Below are 16,560 nucleotides of genomic sequence, written 5' to 3'. Positions count from 1 at the left end.
TCTTTGTGTGTGTGTGTGTGTGTGTGTCTGTGTGTGCGTGTGTGTCTAGGTCAGGCTGCAGGACAGATGTACACCTACCCTGCGCGGTGTTGGAGGAAGAAGAGACGGCTACACCCCCCTCTGGACCCCCAGCTCCGTCTGTGTGAGCTCAGGCTGGGTAAGACCAGCTCCAGAACCCGGGACCAGGGGGTTTTCCCAGGGCGATCACACAGTCTCCAGCAGGCCCTCGACAACCTCCTCCCAATAAGTCAACAAGCTCTTTTCCACTCACTGACTCACTCCTACAAACTCATTCACCCATAATGCACCTGGACACTATTCGCTTACATCACCAGTTTATCACGCTAAAGATCAATGCGGTCTCTCACTCTGCACTGTGCACTCCACATATACCCTCCTCCCTGCGTGTACTGTTTATACATCACGCCCCAAACACACACACACACACACACATACACATTCCGTCGTTTGCCCACTCCGCGCTGTAAAGTGGCGTTAACGTTAGATATCTGGCCATCTGGCTCTGGTTAGCCTCTCTCTCCAGGTCTCCAGGTTCACTCTTTCTCCCTCTCTCTTTCTCTGAATCAATGCCTCCTCTCTCTCTATACTCTGGCGGCACACACACACACACACACACACACACACACACACACACACACACACACAGACACACGCAGACATACGCAGACACACACACACACACACACACAGACAGACATACGCAGACACACCTACACACACACACACACTCTCTCTCTCTCTCTCTCTCTCTCTCTCTCTCTCTCTCTCTCTCTTAGCTGCAGAACAGAAGCACCCTAACCGGGCCCCGCTAATCATTTGTCCATGCAGCATTAGAATGTAAGAGAGCCCTAAGAGGTGGAAGGGTGTGTGTGTGTGTGTTTGTGTGTGTGTTTGTGTGTGTGTGTGTTTGTGTATGTATGTGTGTGTGTGTGTGTGTGTGTGCGCGTGTGTGTGTGTGTGTGCGTGTGCGTGGAGGGGGAGGACTATTGAAGGAATGCCCCTGCCAGGAACATGATAAGGGGGTAGAAATAAAGGCCAGTCTTTGTCTCTGCCTTCCCACACCATTGTTTTCCCAGCTCTCTCCAGCTGCAACTCAATACTCAGACGTTCACCAGGAACACATCAGCTAAGAAGAAAAAAAAGGAGGGAATCATTTTCAGGGACAACTCCCCAGAGCATTCCAGAGCTATGAACACAATAAAGAGAGCCACAACTTCAGCTCGTTCTCAAGACCATATCTGCAGCCAACAGATTCTATTTTATTCTATTTTATTCTATTCTATTCTATTCTATTCTATTCTATTCTATTCTATTCTATTCTATTCTATTCTATTCTATTCTATTCTATTCTACCCTTGTAGACGGTGGTAACAGCAGATGGGTATCTGCAGATAGAGGAGGGCCCTCGGGAGCCCCTGGTATACCACAGATATTTATCCTAATGACAGAGTCTCTCCCGGGCTTTAGGAAGGGCTCTGTGTTTGTCTAATGCAGGGGTGTCAAACTCTGGCCCGCGGGCCAAATTTGGCCCGCAGTGTAATTATATTTGGCCCGCGAGGCAATACCAAATGACAAACTAGAGCTGGCCCGCCAGTATTCGATTTTGCATGTCTGCACTATTAAGTTATATATTGTATGGTAATAAGCGTTGCTTGTTCCATATGTTAAAGCAAAACTTGTTTGGGTCCATATTAAAATTTTCATTTGTTCAATGTTGGCCCGCGACTTTGGTCAAGTTTAAAATTTTGGCCCACTGTGTATTTGAGTTTGACACCCCTGGTCTAATGCGTCCTGTCTGGAGAGGACCAGGGCAGCCGTCCAGATGCCGTTTCCTGAGGGTTTCTGCGCAGATAGTGGCTGCAGCCTGATGCCCATATTGCTGTACTATATAGTATGCCAGAAAAAAGAGATTTAGTGTGTCACAATACATAGTATGTCAAATGAAGTATGCCCCAAAAGTACCGAGGTGTCCTACTACTGCATCCGGTCGCATTTTGCAGTATGCAAGCCAGCATGCTTTTCTGGCTTTTTATTTATTTTATTTTATTTGACCCTTTGGCTATGCTGACCCACAATCCTGTGAAGATAGGTCACGTCGACTGAGCTGCCGAGAGAGCACAGACAGATGACAGCACAGTGATGACGTTTGCACTCATTTATCCACTTACTGTAGCCTTGTGAAGCCATTAGTATATTAAAGTATTATTATAAGTATAATAAAGTATTAATTTTATAATTTTATTAATTTTTTAAGTCGCAAAAAAGTAGTACTAAGGAGCTGTCATCTGCCAATGATGATGGATGACAGTGTAATGACAACGACAGATGACAGTTGTGTAGCAGCCTGGCTGGCTAAGTGACATAGCTAGCGTAGCGTAACTTTGCGCTACGAACTGCGGCGGATGTATGAGCAAGAGGGTCAAAGTTCAAGGCGCAACATGAGGAAGTTGTATGTCCCAGTTGTATGCATACTGCATGCAACACTATGTACTTACTTTAAGGACAGCTGCAGTACGTACTAATTCTGAAAAGAATACGATTAGGAACACAGTCTTTGGCGAGATGTTTGATGGTGGGACCACTCCCATCGTTTGACTGGAGATGGATCTAACCTGTATGAGAGGCGTGGCTAGCACAGATGCAGATTTGTGTCTCTGTACTTTCAAGCCTCCCTCATCCGCACTGCACTTAGAACACTCCTTAGAACACTCCTTAGAACACTTCTTATTGGTCTGCAGCCGTTCGGTTTAGATCGATGCAAAGGGATTGAGACGGCATTTGTGTGTGCGTGTGTGTGTGCACGTGTGTGTGTGCCTGTGTGTGTGTGTGTGGAGGGTGGAAGTCTGCATAAGTAATCTGTAGCTACCTCATTGCTCTACTTCCCTCCCCCTCTCCCAGAGGGCCTGAGAGGTGTGTGTGTGTGTGTGTGTGGGAGGGGGCAGTGCGGGGGGGGGGGGGGGGGGTGAGGGTGAGATAGACGGGGGGGGGGGGGGGGGCAGGCATAGGAAGAGGGAGGTAGGGACAGAGGGGTAACGGGGGGGGCTAGTTGAGCGGGAAGGGGGGGTGGGGCTAGAAGGAGGGGAAGAGGGGAGGTGGGAGGAGAGGGGAGGGAGGAGGAGAGGGGAGGGGGGAGGAGAGGGGGGGGGAGAGGGGAGGTGGGAGGAGAGGGGGAGGTGGGAGGAGAGGGGAGGGGGGAGGAGAGGGGAGGGGGGAGGAGAGGGGGAGGTGGGAGGAGAGGGGAGGGGGGAGGAGAGGGGAGGGAGAGGGGAGGGGGGAGGAGAGGGGAGGTGGGAGGAGAGGGGGGGGGGGGGGTTGCGGCAGCAACGTGTCTCTTCAGTGACAGCTCAAAGTCAACCTGCCTATGCGGACAAAGGGAGAGGGATGGAGGGAGGGAGGGAGGGAGGGAGGGAGGGAGGGAGGGGTGGAGGGGAGGTGGAGGTTTAATACCAGCCCTCAGCAGCACCAGCCTCTCCTCCCTCCTTCTCTCCTCCTCCTGTTCTTTTCACATCCTCTCTCCATCCTGCCTTTATTAGAAAGAGGCCGGACTCACTGCTCTAGGTTTATCTCTGCGGAAATGAAATGGAGAGAGAGAGAGAGAGGGAAAGAGAGAGAGAGAGGGAGAAAGAGAGAGAGAGAGAGATGGAGGGTATTAAGGTTCGAGGCCTGCCACTGACCTCTGCAGCTTTGATGAAAATCAAAAGGGAAAACAAGAGAAGGCCAGACCTACCTCCCCCCCTCTCTCTCTCTCTCTCTCTCTCTCTCTCTCAATCTCTCTTTCTCTCTCTCTCATCTTCCTTTCTTCCTTCACCCTTTCATCTGTCATGCATCTCTTTCATCTGGGGCACCTGGTCTACTGCAGGACTTATTGGTCTACTGCTGGTCTCTATCCTGGTCTACTGTTGGTCTATTCTATCCTGGTCTACTGCTGCAGTTAATACTCAGGCACGATAATCAGGCATGATAGTAGTGCAGCCTGCCTCTCATCCCATGCCGATGTTATACACACACAAGACCATATGCATGCACACACGCGCACACACACACGAACACACACGCACACACACAAACACACACACACACACACCCGGCTGGCCATTCACCGCCATTCATTTTTGGGACCTGGATTATGCAAAAACCACCAGAACGATTTTCATGGAACTTGGTGAAGGGGTGTAGCATGGGTCAACTAACAACCCATTAAATTCTGGAGTGGATCCGAATCACTGGGCGGGTCCACGAGCCGGCCAAACACAGCCAGGCCGGCCATTAATTTTTTGGACTAGGATTACACAAAAACTACCAGACCGCTTTTCATTAAACTCGGTGGAGGGGTGTAGCATGGCCCAATTTAGAGCCCATTCAAATTTGGTACGCACAGATCCACGAAACGCAATCAGGGGCAGGGGTCTGTGCTCTCTGAGCACTATTTCAAATTTTTCTTCTTCTTCTTCTTCTTCTTCTTCTTCTTCTTCTTCTTCTTCTTCTTCTTCTTCTTCTTCTTCTTCTTCTTCTCTTCTTGTGATGCTCTTATTGTCCTCCCCCCCAGAGGCTGAGCTGGCTCCGAAGCGGGAGGCCCCCCCTGGAGAGGCCACGGCCCTGGAGGCCCTGCTGAGGGGGGAGGGGCTACTGGATAAGAAGAGCAGCATCAGTAAGGAGGAGGAGACGCTGCTGGAGATCCAGGTACGTTCAGGCAGGAGGAGGAGATCCAGGTACGTCCAGGCAGGAGGAGGAGATCCAGGTATGTCCAGGCAGGAGGAGGAGATCCAGGTACGTCCAGGCAGGAGGAGGAGATCCAGGTACGTTCAGGCAGGAGGAGGAGATCCAGGTACGTCCAGGCAGGAGGAGGAGATCCAGGTATGTCCAGGCAGGAGGAGGAGATCCAGGTACGTCCAGGCAGGAGGAGGAGATCCAGGTATGTCCAGGCAGGAGGAGGAGATCCAGGTACGTCCAGGCAGGAGGAGGAGATCCAGGTATGTCCAGGCAGGAGGAGGAGATCCAGGTACGTCCAGGCAGGAGGAGGAGATCCAGGTACGTTCAGGCAGGAGGAGGAGATCCAGGTACGTTCAGGCAGGAGGAGGAGATCCAGGTACGTTCAGGCAGGAGGAGGAGGCCCCGCTGGAGATCCAGGTACGTCCAGGCTGCCCCGCAGGGCTGCTGCCGTACCAGTGACGGCCGTGGTGAGAGGGTTCACCGTTCATCTCTACAGGTCATGACTGAGCGCTTCTCTGCTTCCTGAAAGTGCTCTTGTGCAGTTTTAGGATAAATCAATCCCGTTTCTTCACCACGTCCTCTGAGATCTGATTTGAGATCAGAGCTTTACTGCCGGGTGAGAGAAGGCGGGGCGGTCGTACTCTCAACCTCTCGTCACCCCCCCGTTTCTACCCCTCACTTCTGCTTGTGCTTTGCAGAGGGTCCTGGACGCTGACGAAAATGGTGACGGTTTCCATGACGATGAGGACTTTGAAGTGGACACTCCGAAGAGGAAGCACAGAAACAAAGGCAGAGTGAGTGACAGAAAGAATGAGACAGAGAAAGAGAGAGAGAGAGAGAGAGAGAGAGAGAGAGGGAGAGAGAGAGAGAGGCCAGCCTGTGTTCACCTTTAGGGAGAAGTTGAGACACAATCTCTGTTCTTATTATATACATACATAGTTTATTCATCTCCCTGATCCTCAGAAACTGTCATGTCCATGTGGAGAGAAAAGTCAGTGTGCAGTATTAGCTGTCATCAGTTGTCATACACTAAGGGAAACAAGTTCCGTAGCAAAGGTTTCTGAGTAACAACATCTGTAAAAATATCCCCATGTTATTAGCTGCGACCAGCAGCTCTATAGCTTGCTCTATGAGTTGGTTGGTTGGTCAGGTTGGCCGCTCCACAAAAATATCCACAGAAGGGCAATGCTGCTGTCCACACCACAGTGGCACCACAGCTGTTACTAATCCACTGAATAGAGAATATACTAGAAGATTCAGCCAGACTGAACATGTTTGTAGCCTCGCTCGTACGTGGTCGCAGCTATTGCAAATTCATGCTTGGAATATTATAAATCGAATTGTTGTTGGATGGTTTTGATTGTATTGTTGATATTTGCACATTATTGTATATTCAGTTATTATTATTTGTCAACAATAATAATTCTCGAATAATTCTCGAATAATTGTCGATAATAATTCTCTGTACTGCACTGGCAACATAGGTTTTCATCTGCCAATAAAGCTTGAATTTTAGAGAGAGAGAGAGAGAGAGAGTAGGAAAGCAGACAGAATGACCAGTGTGAGTGGTGTCTGTTGCCATGGCTATGTTTCTCTGTCTCCAGGGCCGAGGTTCCGGTCGCAGAAGGACGGAGGCTGTCGCCAACGACGACCAGGACAAACCATACGTCTGTGACAGTAAGAACAAGAACAGCAACCTCTGAAACACGCAGGGAGACCATAAAGATGATCATCACCTGATGATCTCATCATTCATGTCATGTGGCCCAGTATCTGTAACAGCATCAGTGAGGTCATATGAAGCCTGAGGTTAGCAGGAGCTGGCTATAAAGGAGTACACACCAGTAACTCTAAACACTCCAGTGGAAAAGGTCAAAGGTCATCTTCTACCATGGGCACCAGAGCAACGTTCGTCTGGACTATAGCGCAGCCTTCGTCCTCCCAGGCATGATGAAGCAGATATAGAGACTCTTGTCTGCTGGCGATTTCACTGTCGCAGCATGCAGCTCCTACCTGGGTGGGAGGGTGGAGGGGGGTCTCACACGGTGTGAAAGTAGCCTCTCTGGATGACAGAAGAAGAAGAAAAAGACTCACTCTTGTTTTGTGTTTTTGTTCTTGTTCTCTGTTTCTCTCTGTATGCTTTTGTGTCTTCTCTGTTCCAGACAGAAACAAACAAAAGCATAACTCAAAACCTGCTGACTCAGGTATCTGGACATGCCGCCATCTTGTCTCTTTAGGGAGTGTTGGGCCGTCCTAACCCTCAGGCTTGTTCACCATGGGCTACTGCTGGTTGATCTTGTCTATACTGTAGCTGCCTGCCTCTTAACACTGCGCTGTGCAATCGTTTCAGCACCCAACCTGGCATCAAAGCAGGCTTGCATGACACTAACATGATTTTGTGTGCTTGTACGTTAGCACATTGCCATGCATGATGGATCCCTGGGCACTTGTCTCAGCTCGCGCATTCAGCAATGCATGTTTTCTATGGGTTTGTAACATTAACCCATAGGCCTCGCCACTGACAATTCTGCTCAAGTGCTAGGATGACATCACGCCATCGCTGTACCAAATGCCAACAAGCCGTCGCTGGCTTCGTACATGGGAATGACAAAGGTCATTATACAAAAGCAGCCAGAGCTTTAGCCATGGTTTTCAAGCAGTCCAATGAAATAGCAGTATTAAGTGGTTATTGTTCACACATGACCTTTAGATTTGTTAGCAGAGTGTTTTTAATAGAGAAGTTATAAAGCTTTCGTATTCTCAATGGTCTTCAGCTGCTTTTTGGTGGATAAAAAGCTCCCCTGAAAGACAGATTGAGTAGTTTGCTCAATTAATTGTTAGCTGCGTGTCCTGTCCTTCATCCTGCCCTGAGAACCGATGTCTGTTAGCTTGTCTATTGGGTGTTTACTTCTCGCTGTCAAAGTGAAATGTTGCTTATTAGATACAGCCTTCTGTGTCCCACTCCCCTGCCTTGTCTGCTACTGTACCACGCTCACAGATAAGACTCTGTCAGCAGCACGCTGCCCTCAGGGAAGAGGACAGGAGAAACAACTAGGAGTTACATTTGAAGAGTTTGGTTGCAAAACGAGACATCCATTTTGAGAAATATTGATTATTGATTGATTAATGTTTAAGATGCCATAGCACTTTGTGGAAAAACACATTTTAAGGTACAAAAATGTATAATCTTAAAGTCTGATTACAGAAATATTTCACACATACTGTACTAGATAAAGGTACATATTAGCAATCAATTCTGATAATAAAGTGCTAATGTGAAAAATCTCATTTTGCAACCAAACTTCATTTCAACTGACTTTTCTTCCAATTAAAAAAGGAAAAAAAGAACTAAAAACAAACTGAGATAAGGCTAAAATATAATCTGCACACTTTTTGGACAAACACAAAAGTCTCTTTGAGAAAACTGTTAACAGAATTTGCTCTTCAAGTCAAGGTGCACACAGTGCCTTTTCAGTTTGCAGCCTGTCTGCGGTTATGCACAATGTGCTACATGTAGCTACACCCTGTCCACATCCAGACCTACTCTACAGTAATCCTAGCACAGCACTGCCAGTGAAAACAACACAATCCTGACTGCACTGGTAGCATCTGGATTTGAGCTGGTGTCTAGAGTGCTGTTGGTTCAGCCAGGTCGAACGTCTGTTATGGTTCTAGTGGGTTCTGCTAGCGTCTGCCAGATTCTAATGGTTTCGGGGTTCTGTTGTCTGCAGTCTGTGGAAAGCGCTACAAGAACCGTCCGGGGCTGAGCTACCACTACGCTCACACACACCTGGCAGAGGAGGAGGGGGAGGAGGAGAAGGAGGAGGAGCTGGCACAGTCCCCGCCCTCCCGGCCTGACAACCACAAACGTAAGGGACCAAGGCCGAAACCAGGAAATACACAGAAAGAGACATCAACTGAATAACAGCCACTGTACTGTGTGATGCTATCTATCTATCTATCTATCTATCTATCTATCTATCTATCTATCTATCTATCTATCTATCTATCTATCTATCTATCTATCTATCTATCTATCTATCTATCTATCTATCTATCTATCTATCTATCTATCTATCTAAACATGCAATAACATACTGATAAAGCGTACTTTCATTATCCTCCTCTCTCAACAGCTCAGAAAGGACCGGACGGCTCCATCATCCCCAACGACTACTGTGATTTCTGCCTGGGAGACCAGGACTCCAACAGAAAGACAGGGCAGGCCGAGGAGCTGGTGTCCTGCTCCGACTGCGGACGTTCCGGTGAGTCCCCCACCCCGCTGCCCAATTCCGGCCTTCCACAACCCCCACCGCCATGTCATCTTTCAACTGAACACTTATGGATTCAGGCAAAGACTATTTTAGACAAGCCATTCCTCTCTGGGAAGTCCTTCTCATCATCTCCCCAGACGCACGGTAACGACGCTGTTACGTCGATGCGACGCGGCTTTTTAGGTGGCGGGGAACCAGGTCTAGGGTCCGCGCGCCCCCGCAGAGTCGTTCGGCGTCGTTGGGTCAGAGGTCAATCTCCATTTTGATTTGCCTCCACACATCTCTGTTTTTGATTTCCTTCCTTTCGCTTCCTTTATCTGCCGTCCGGTTGGCGTGGCCCGGGAAGGGAGCGCCTGCCAGTAGGTGTCCTGTGCCGTTGTAGCCGTGTGGACACAGGGAGTCCCTGGCTGTCTTCCATAGACGCCTTAGTTCAGGGTGGTGTGTCCGTGCGTCATTGTCGTGAGGGGGACAACTGGGGGAGAGGCAGGATTATCTGCGACTGCGATCCTGCCTCTGCTACCTGTAGTGTCGTCCTCGTCACTGTCGACCGGTCCTGCGGTTGCTGTCAGAGACCAAAGACACTTCGCTGACCCTCCGGTCTTGTAAAAAAGAACTTAAGGCAACTAGGCAATTGACTGAACCGGCTATGTGTCACAGTCCAGTATATCAACGAGCTATCGATGAGCCTATGGGTAGTGGAGAGCCATAACTCGTTGAGGCGTCCTGTTAGAATGACATTGACCGCTAGGATCGACTGCCTGCTTCCATCCTGCATGCTTGTCAGTGTGAGCTCATCTGTCAGTCAGGAACTCTTGACGCAGAAGACCTCTGCACCATCCTGTCCCCCACCCACATTCATTCCTTCCTTCTTCAGCTCTTCACACATTTCCCTCATGACACTTTTTTTCTTTTTGGGGGCTGTCTTTTTTTTCTCTTTTTCATCAGACTGGCCTGTGAGTTGATTAAATATTTCCTGCAGATCATCTAAAGAGAATATTTGTCTCCACAACCATCCCATACATTGAGAAAAGTGTTCCGAAGCACATTAGCCAACGATTCATGTGAGGATTAGTGGCGTCACTAGAGCTGCTGGTATGGTGGATCTGAGAGCATGTGTAGAGTAGTTCTGAGAGAGGTAAAGGGAAGGGGCCTCACACTGTTGTCTTGTCTCTCTGTTGCTCTCACACTGACGCGCTCACGATAGCCGGACCAGGACGAGCGAAGAAGACTGGCAGGAAGATGAGCGTTCTCCAAGAATTGTTTGGCAACGCGTCAGACAGCGAAGCGTCCACCTTTCACGGCTTTGAAGACGGCGAGCTGGAGGACATTTTCTTTTCCGATGACGACATGCAGAGCTGAGAGAAGGAACGTTGTCTCCGATAGGCCAGATATTACACCCCAAAACCTCTGCTTCTTCATTTTTGATTTGGACTTTTTTTTGCTGAAGACACACTGAAAAATAGCCTACTAGTCCACAACTCTCACCACTCATTTTTCCCCTCCATTTTGTTCTGTAAACAAGAAAGGACTTGGCAGCATCTGTCAGCTGTGCCTGAGAGGCTGTGAAGCTTTTTCTCTCACATGGATTCTCTTCAATGTTTTTATCGGATTTCCTTGTCCAGCTTGATTTAGGACAGGACTGCCTGTCATGTGGAATCTGCTTCCCAATAAGAAACATAATGAAAACCTAAAACCAGACTGAACCACATAAACAAGCTTATAAATACGTCTTTAAATGATTAAATCTCTGTTGCCTCAGGACTGAAAGGGAAAGCCAGTGGTCAGAGCACAGACTTTGAGCAAACAGAATTGATTGACATGCTGTTTCCATGGCAATGAGGACAGAGTGGCCAATGAGAAGGCAAGGGGAGCGATGTCCCCAGGCACTGAGTCGCTCCATTGGCCAGAGAGGACAGTTAGCCGAGAGGTAAGAGCCTTTCGGCATTTCATTGTCCCTCTCTGTCTGTAGAGACCTTTGACTTCGGTCGTTGAAGCTCATAGTTGATGTCTCATTTCTGCAAATAAAACACATGAAAATTCCACTTTAAAAAACAGCCAGGGTATAGGTTTTTTAAATGTATTAAATAGAGTTAGTTCCTTGCAACTTCTCAGGTGTGTTGCTATTCATCCCACCACTCTATGCCAAACAGATGGTGGAGAAATTAGTATAGAGGAGTCATCAAACTGTCACCACATTTTCATTTCCTGTTGACAGCCGTGCGTCGTATCCTTCCGGGGACGCTCACTTTGTCCTGGATTCGCGGCTCCCCCATGCATCTATCTTCATCACAGCAGTTAGCGGAGCCCGTCGGACGAGGCTCTCTATCTGTCTGGCAGGTGCGCTGACGGCAGGAAGCACTTCGGGTTTGGCCGGGTTCCCAGTTCTGAGAGCCCAGTCCGGTTGGCTGTGTGGTTTCTCACTCAGCTGTTTTATAGGCTCATTTATGGCTCACTGATTTAGCGTCGATGCCTCAATGGAGACTCACCGATGACTTCATGAACGCTATTGAATGTCCCAGACAGCAGAACAACGGGAGGAGTGTCGCGACTCTCTGACGAGAGACAAGGACGCGTCTCTAACAGCAGCGATATTGAAAGGAAGACGCTTTGGCCTAAATATTCCAGTGTTGTTTTTGGTCGACTCGTTCCCCAGGGATTGCGTCAGCCACAGATGGGCGGTGATGTGAGCGCTTCATGGTGTCCCGGCGAGGAAACGTTGGGTCTTTTTTTTAATGTGCGTAGATGGAGTCCAATTCACATTTTGGTTCTCCAACAGTACTGCGCCCACAGTCAGCTGATGTAGCTGGATTCATCCAGCAGTGACCCCAGCCATTTAACTGTGATTGCAGGTTCTAGACCAGTCACAGCTGCAGGTCACAGTGTGGGTTTTCCTGCTGTATTGAGTTTCTGTAGAGCTGCAGTTTCCTTTATTCTATCCCAGAGTCAGAAGCTCAATAGCCATCCAGGCATTCTGCAATCTTACCCTTGAAAATAAACCTTTTTTCACTGGCGGGTATTCAGCAACAGGGAAGATCCATTGTTCCTGTGGCGTCTGTGTCAAACTGTGGTCTATGATATCGATCTTGAGATGTGTAGTCACATACAGTACATTGAGATACAGATGCCCTTTGTGATTTTTGCTCAATCATTGCAGTTCAGAATGTGTAGAGGTTCAGTAATGCCTCAAGCTCACACACACACACACACACACACACACACACACACACACACACACACACACACACACACACACACACACACACACACACACACACACACACACACACACACACACACACTCTATTCATCCAACTATACACCAAAGAAATTGGACCAGCCTGTATCTCTTCTTTACATTGAGAGGACATAAAGGAGCCATAACAGATACCAACAGTTCTTTGCAAAGGCCTTGAATTCCTCTCCTCTCTCCTCTCCACGCCTCTCCTCTCTCCTCCTTTTCTTTTCCACTCCACTCCTCTTTCCTCTCCCTCCTTTCCTTTCTACTCCACTCCTCTCTTTCCTCTCTTCCACTCCTCCCTTCTCCTCTCCACTCTCATCTTCTCCCCTCTCCTCTTCTGTCCTCCTCTCCCCTCCTCTCCTCTCTCCTCCCCTCTCCTTCTCTCCTCTCCTCCTCTCTCCTGTCCTCTCTCTCCCCAGGTCACCCCACCTGTCTGCAGTTCACAGACAACATGCTGCAGGCGGTGAGGACCTACCAGTGGCAGTGCATCGAGTGCAAGTCCTGCAGCCTGTGTGGCACCTCTGAAAACGACGTAAGTGAAACGTGTTGTGACGTCATCGAACTAGCGCTTGACCTCTATATATTATTATTATTATATTTGACTGATCAAATATCCTCCCTAATACGGCCGCGGAGCGCAGTTCATCTGTCATTTCCTGTTCCCATTCCAGGACCAGCTGCTGTTCTGTGATGACTGCGACCGAGGGTACCATATGTACTGCCTGAAGCCCCCCATGCCCCAGCCCCCTGAAGGTAAGACAGACAGACAGACAGACAGACAAGCAGACAGACAGGCAGACAGACAAGCAGACAGACAGACAGACAAGCAGACAGACAGGCAGACAGACAGACAGACAGACAGACAGACAGACAGACAGACAGACAGACAGACAGACAGACAGGCAGGCAGGCAGACAGACTCATCGCTCAAAGACCTGCAAGAACCGCCAGTTTCGAGATTCAAATGTGTCTAACGTGTCTCATTTGATTCTCTCTCCCTTTCACCCTCTCTCCCTCCCTCTCTCTCTCCCTTTCACCCTCTCTCTCTCCCTTTCACCCTCTCTCTCCACCCCCCCCCCTCTCTCTAGGGAGCTGGAGCTGTCACCTGTGTCTAGATCTGTTGAAGGACAAGGCTTCAGCCTACGAAGAGCCATAGCATCACTCCACCACACACACACACAAGCACACGCGCACACACACACACACACACACACACACACACACACACACACACACACAGACACACACACGCACACACACACACACACACACTAGCAGGCTCAGGGCAGACATCGGTCTCACTTCATCCAGTTTAAACAGACCGCTACAGAAACCACTACAACATACAATCCTGATTTGCGATCAGCTGTCTACCTCACAACTCCACATTCCAGCTCCAGACATGACGCAGGATCACAATGCATCCCTCGGATGAGAGAGCTCTCATCATGTGATGTCTTGGTCATGCAGGACAACACCAGTCACAACTCAGCTTTAGCCACAACTTCAGGGGTGCAAATACATCTTATCTAGTTTCCATACTGTATACTGTACGTGGTACTACAGTAATTGTGTCATGGTGTAACTCAGTACGACATACCTCAGGTCTGGGGACCAGAGTTGTTTGACATACGTCTGTTTGAATTCCAGCCTAGTCCCTGCTGTGTTTAGACTCCACTGTGCCATTCTTGATTTTTTACCTGGATGTTTGGATCGGCTATCACCCATTTCACAGGATTTCCCAAGCATACCGTTATTTATGTTGAAAACTGAGAGAGAATGAGGAGTACTATCTCCTCCCTCACTAATTAATCCATTCTGGGTTTTCTTTAGGCTACTAGCATACCATAGCGCAGACAGTAGGTCAACAACTTGTCTGAAGACGCTCTTATTTATGCATTCCTGATGATAGTGACTGTCACTGTGACTGAATGCTTTTTTCAAACTGTGTCAAACCTCAACTCCAGACCCTGGTCTTACAGTAAGGACTGTTATAAGTATCACCCTATGTAGTCTGTTACACTTGACTGTGAACGATTCTTCATCTGGTACAGTACAGATTCTACTTGACCATGGTACAGTAGAACTGGTAGATCTCCCAGACGACTCTGCATGGGCACTACTGTATGTACACCTGTCATGAGTCAACAAATGGTACTCATTCAACAATCAATAAACTGGTTTTAAGATTACATCACACATTGTATGTATGCAGCGATTTTGTATTATTGTATTTTATGCATTCGTAAATGTTTACTTGCTTTATAGAACTTTTTCTCCAATTCATTCGAAATGTCTACTGTATGTAGAACCCCAAATAATGACTCATGTAGCCTACCTGTACTACCATGAGATAGAGATATAGGTTGCACTGATGTCATGGGCTCTGGTACAATCATAATACTAGATGCTCTAGGGCTATTTGGCAGATTTGAGGAACCCTGAATACAATCAGAAAACCTCACTTGAAACACAATCCTGATAATATACTGTAGTGACAGACGATCTGAGCTATTTTTGATTTCAGTTTTGTTTTGAACATATTTAACACAATTTGACGTGAAATTGCCATTGTCATGACTGGAAATGTCTTAAAATACTTTTCTATGTTGTTTTTTGTGCTTTTGTATTTGATATGTTTTTCCACAGACAATCATCTGATTGAGTTAGATATAGATGTGAACAACATTTGAATGGTTTCGTTGTGTTTCCCCTGCAGACATTTTAACACCATGTATTCCTGTTGATACTATGTTCTTACCAAAACAAATGTATTCAATATAATTTCTTTATTTGTGACCATTGCCTAAAGTACTTTGAAACCATTTTATGTTGTATTTTGTTGATGTTTATTTGTACATTTTTGAGGGTTGAAATAAAAACTTTTCCCCATGGATGTTTTTGTTTTCCAAGGCACTCACATTACAGTACAAGTCAAAAACCAAAAATGCAGTGTGTTGCTTCTGTTGGTTTTATAACAAGATTCTTCCACACAGACTTGCTTGTTGCGACTATTGGCTTATTTCAGTTACCCAATGTCTGCATATACATGTTACATTAAATACATGCACTGTATGCATTATTACAATCTATTCATCCGGATGTGTAAATCACCTGAGCACAATTACTATGTTGGATGCCTTCACAATCAAAGTATAGCTTAACTTTACCTGCACATTTTGTTAGACACCACTAGATGGCAGCACAACCACAAAGAATCAATGAGGAGGGTGGGCAGGGGCTTTGCGTTGAATAGGCCCCTACTGTGGTTGCAAGTCTCTCTGGGGGACAGGTTGAAAAGAGTTACATCCACTAGACTAGAGAATAAGATAAAACACATGGTATTCTAAGACTTGGTTATCAGAAAGGATTGCTGATAAACCCTTGCTAAGCCTCTATCTTCCTAGCAGCAAGGCTCATTAGAAACAAGTACCGTAGTAGCCTGTAGTCATCGTCAGCAGCTCCACATCCAAAAACTCAAGCTTTAATTTGGTCAGTCAGTCCTCTCTTTAAAGGTGGGGGATTATAGCGTAGAAAACAATCTGGAAGATTGAGAATCCATGACTGAATATTATTCTTGTGAACTTCTTGAAAGGTTTAAACATTCTGCATGGGTAAAGGACAATCACCACAGGTTCCTGCAATTGTACATTCTCTTTTTTTATTATTACGATATCCTTCACAGACAGACAGTCACTATGGAAAATGCTCACAGGCTATCTATCTATGTACGGAGGTGTGGGTGGACAGCAGCTCTCTTCCCCAACTCCCCATTCAGTCTTTGTCCTGTATGTGTTCTGGGCCTTCTAGAATGTTCTAATCACATACGGTATATTCTAATCACATACGGTATTGAGGACATGGAATGCTGTAATCACTGGCTACATTCTAGAAGGACAGGGAATAGATGAAGACATTGAAACCTCGGAAAGAGAGAGAGAGAGAGAGAGAGAGAGAGAGGATGGAGCGCTCTGAAGGTGATGTTCCAATAATATTATCCCAACTCTGCTCGGCTGCCTACTTCAATTACAAAAAAGGCTGCCTACGAAAGAGTGAACAGATTGTGTCTCATCCCTTTTTTCCTTTTCTCATTCCCTTTTTTCACCCTCCTTTGTGAAGATGAAATGCTGTGCTCAGGGGCACTGCTAGAAATGTTGGGCCCTGTGAAAGAATATAATATTGGGCCGTCCAATATTGGACCATATGATAATAATACTACTACTAATAATAATAATAGTAATACTATAGTAATAGTAGAATGTAGGCTACACAATTCCAATGTTTTAAATGTCATAAAAAAAAAAGATGTATCATATT

At 47.1% G+C, this 16,560-nt stretch overlaps 1 protein-coding gene across 2 annotated transcripts; it reads left to right on the top strand.

Moving 5' to 3' along the window:
- Positions 1-53: 53 nt before the first annotated feature.
- On the top strand, positions 54-15,107 carry dpf3 (double PHD fingers 3). 2 transcript variants are annotated; one of them, XM_084439566.1, is made up of 10 exons: positions 54-157; positions 4,568-4,701; positions 5,430-5,525; positions 6,336-6,408; positions 6,894-6,935; positions 8,463-8,600; positions 8,868-8,996; positions 12,663-12,775; positions 12,915-12,996; positions 13,332-15,107. In XM_084439566.1, the coding sequence occupies exons 1-10, from the start codon at positions 67-69 to the stop codon at positions 13,397-13,399; spliced, it is 966 nt and encodes a 321-aa protein (XP_084295692.1). In that variant the 5' UTR covers positions 54-66; the 3' UTR covers positions 13,400-15,107. The 2 variants fall into 2 exon arrangements, with proteins under 2 accessions (XP_084295692.1, XP_084295693.1); XM_084439567.1 differs by lacking the exon at positions 6,894-6,935.
- The last annotated feature ends 1,453 nt before the right edge of the window (positions 15,108-16,560 follow it).

This window comes from Borostomias antarcticus (genome assembly GCF_949987555.1).
Source record: "Borostomias antarcticus genome assembly, chromosome: 6".
Classification (NCBI taxonomy): domain Eukaryota; kingdom Metazoa; phylum Chordata; class Actinopteri; order Stomiiformes; family Stomiidae; genus Borostomias; species Borostomias antarcticus.
Note: the sequence above shows the minus strand (reverse complement) of the source record. Positions and strands in the feature narration are given on the sequence as shown.

Bases quoted from the DNA above. Each gene is read 5' to 3' on its own strand.
- dpf3 (XM_084439566.1), top strand. From the start codon at position 67: ATGTACACCTACCCTGCGCGGTGTTGGAGGAAGAAGAGACGGCTACAC. The intron at 8,997-12,662 runs GTGAGTCCCCCA...CTCTCTCCCCAG, and splicing joins CTCCGACTGCGGACGTTCCG to GTCACCCCACCTGTCTGCAG. The intron at 12,997-13,331 runs GTAAGACAGACA...CCCTCTCTCTAG, and splicing joins CATGCCCCAGCCCCCTGAAG to GGAGCTGGAGCTGTCACCTG.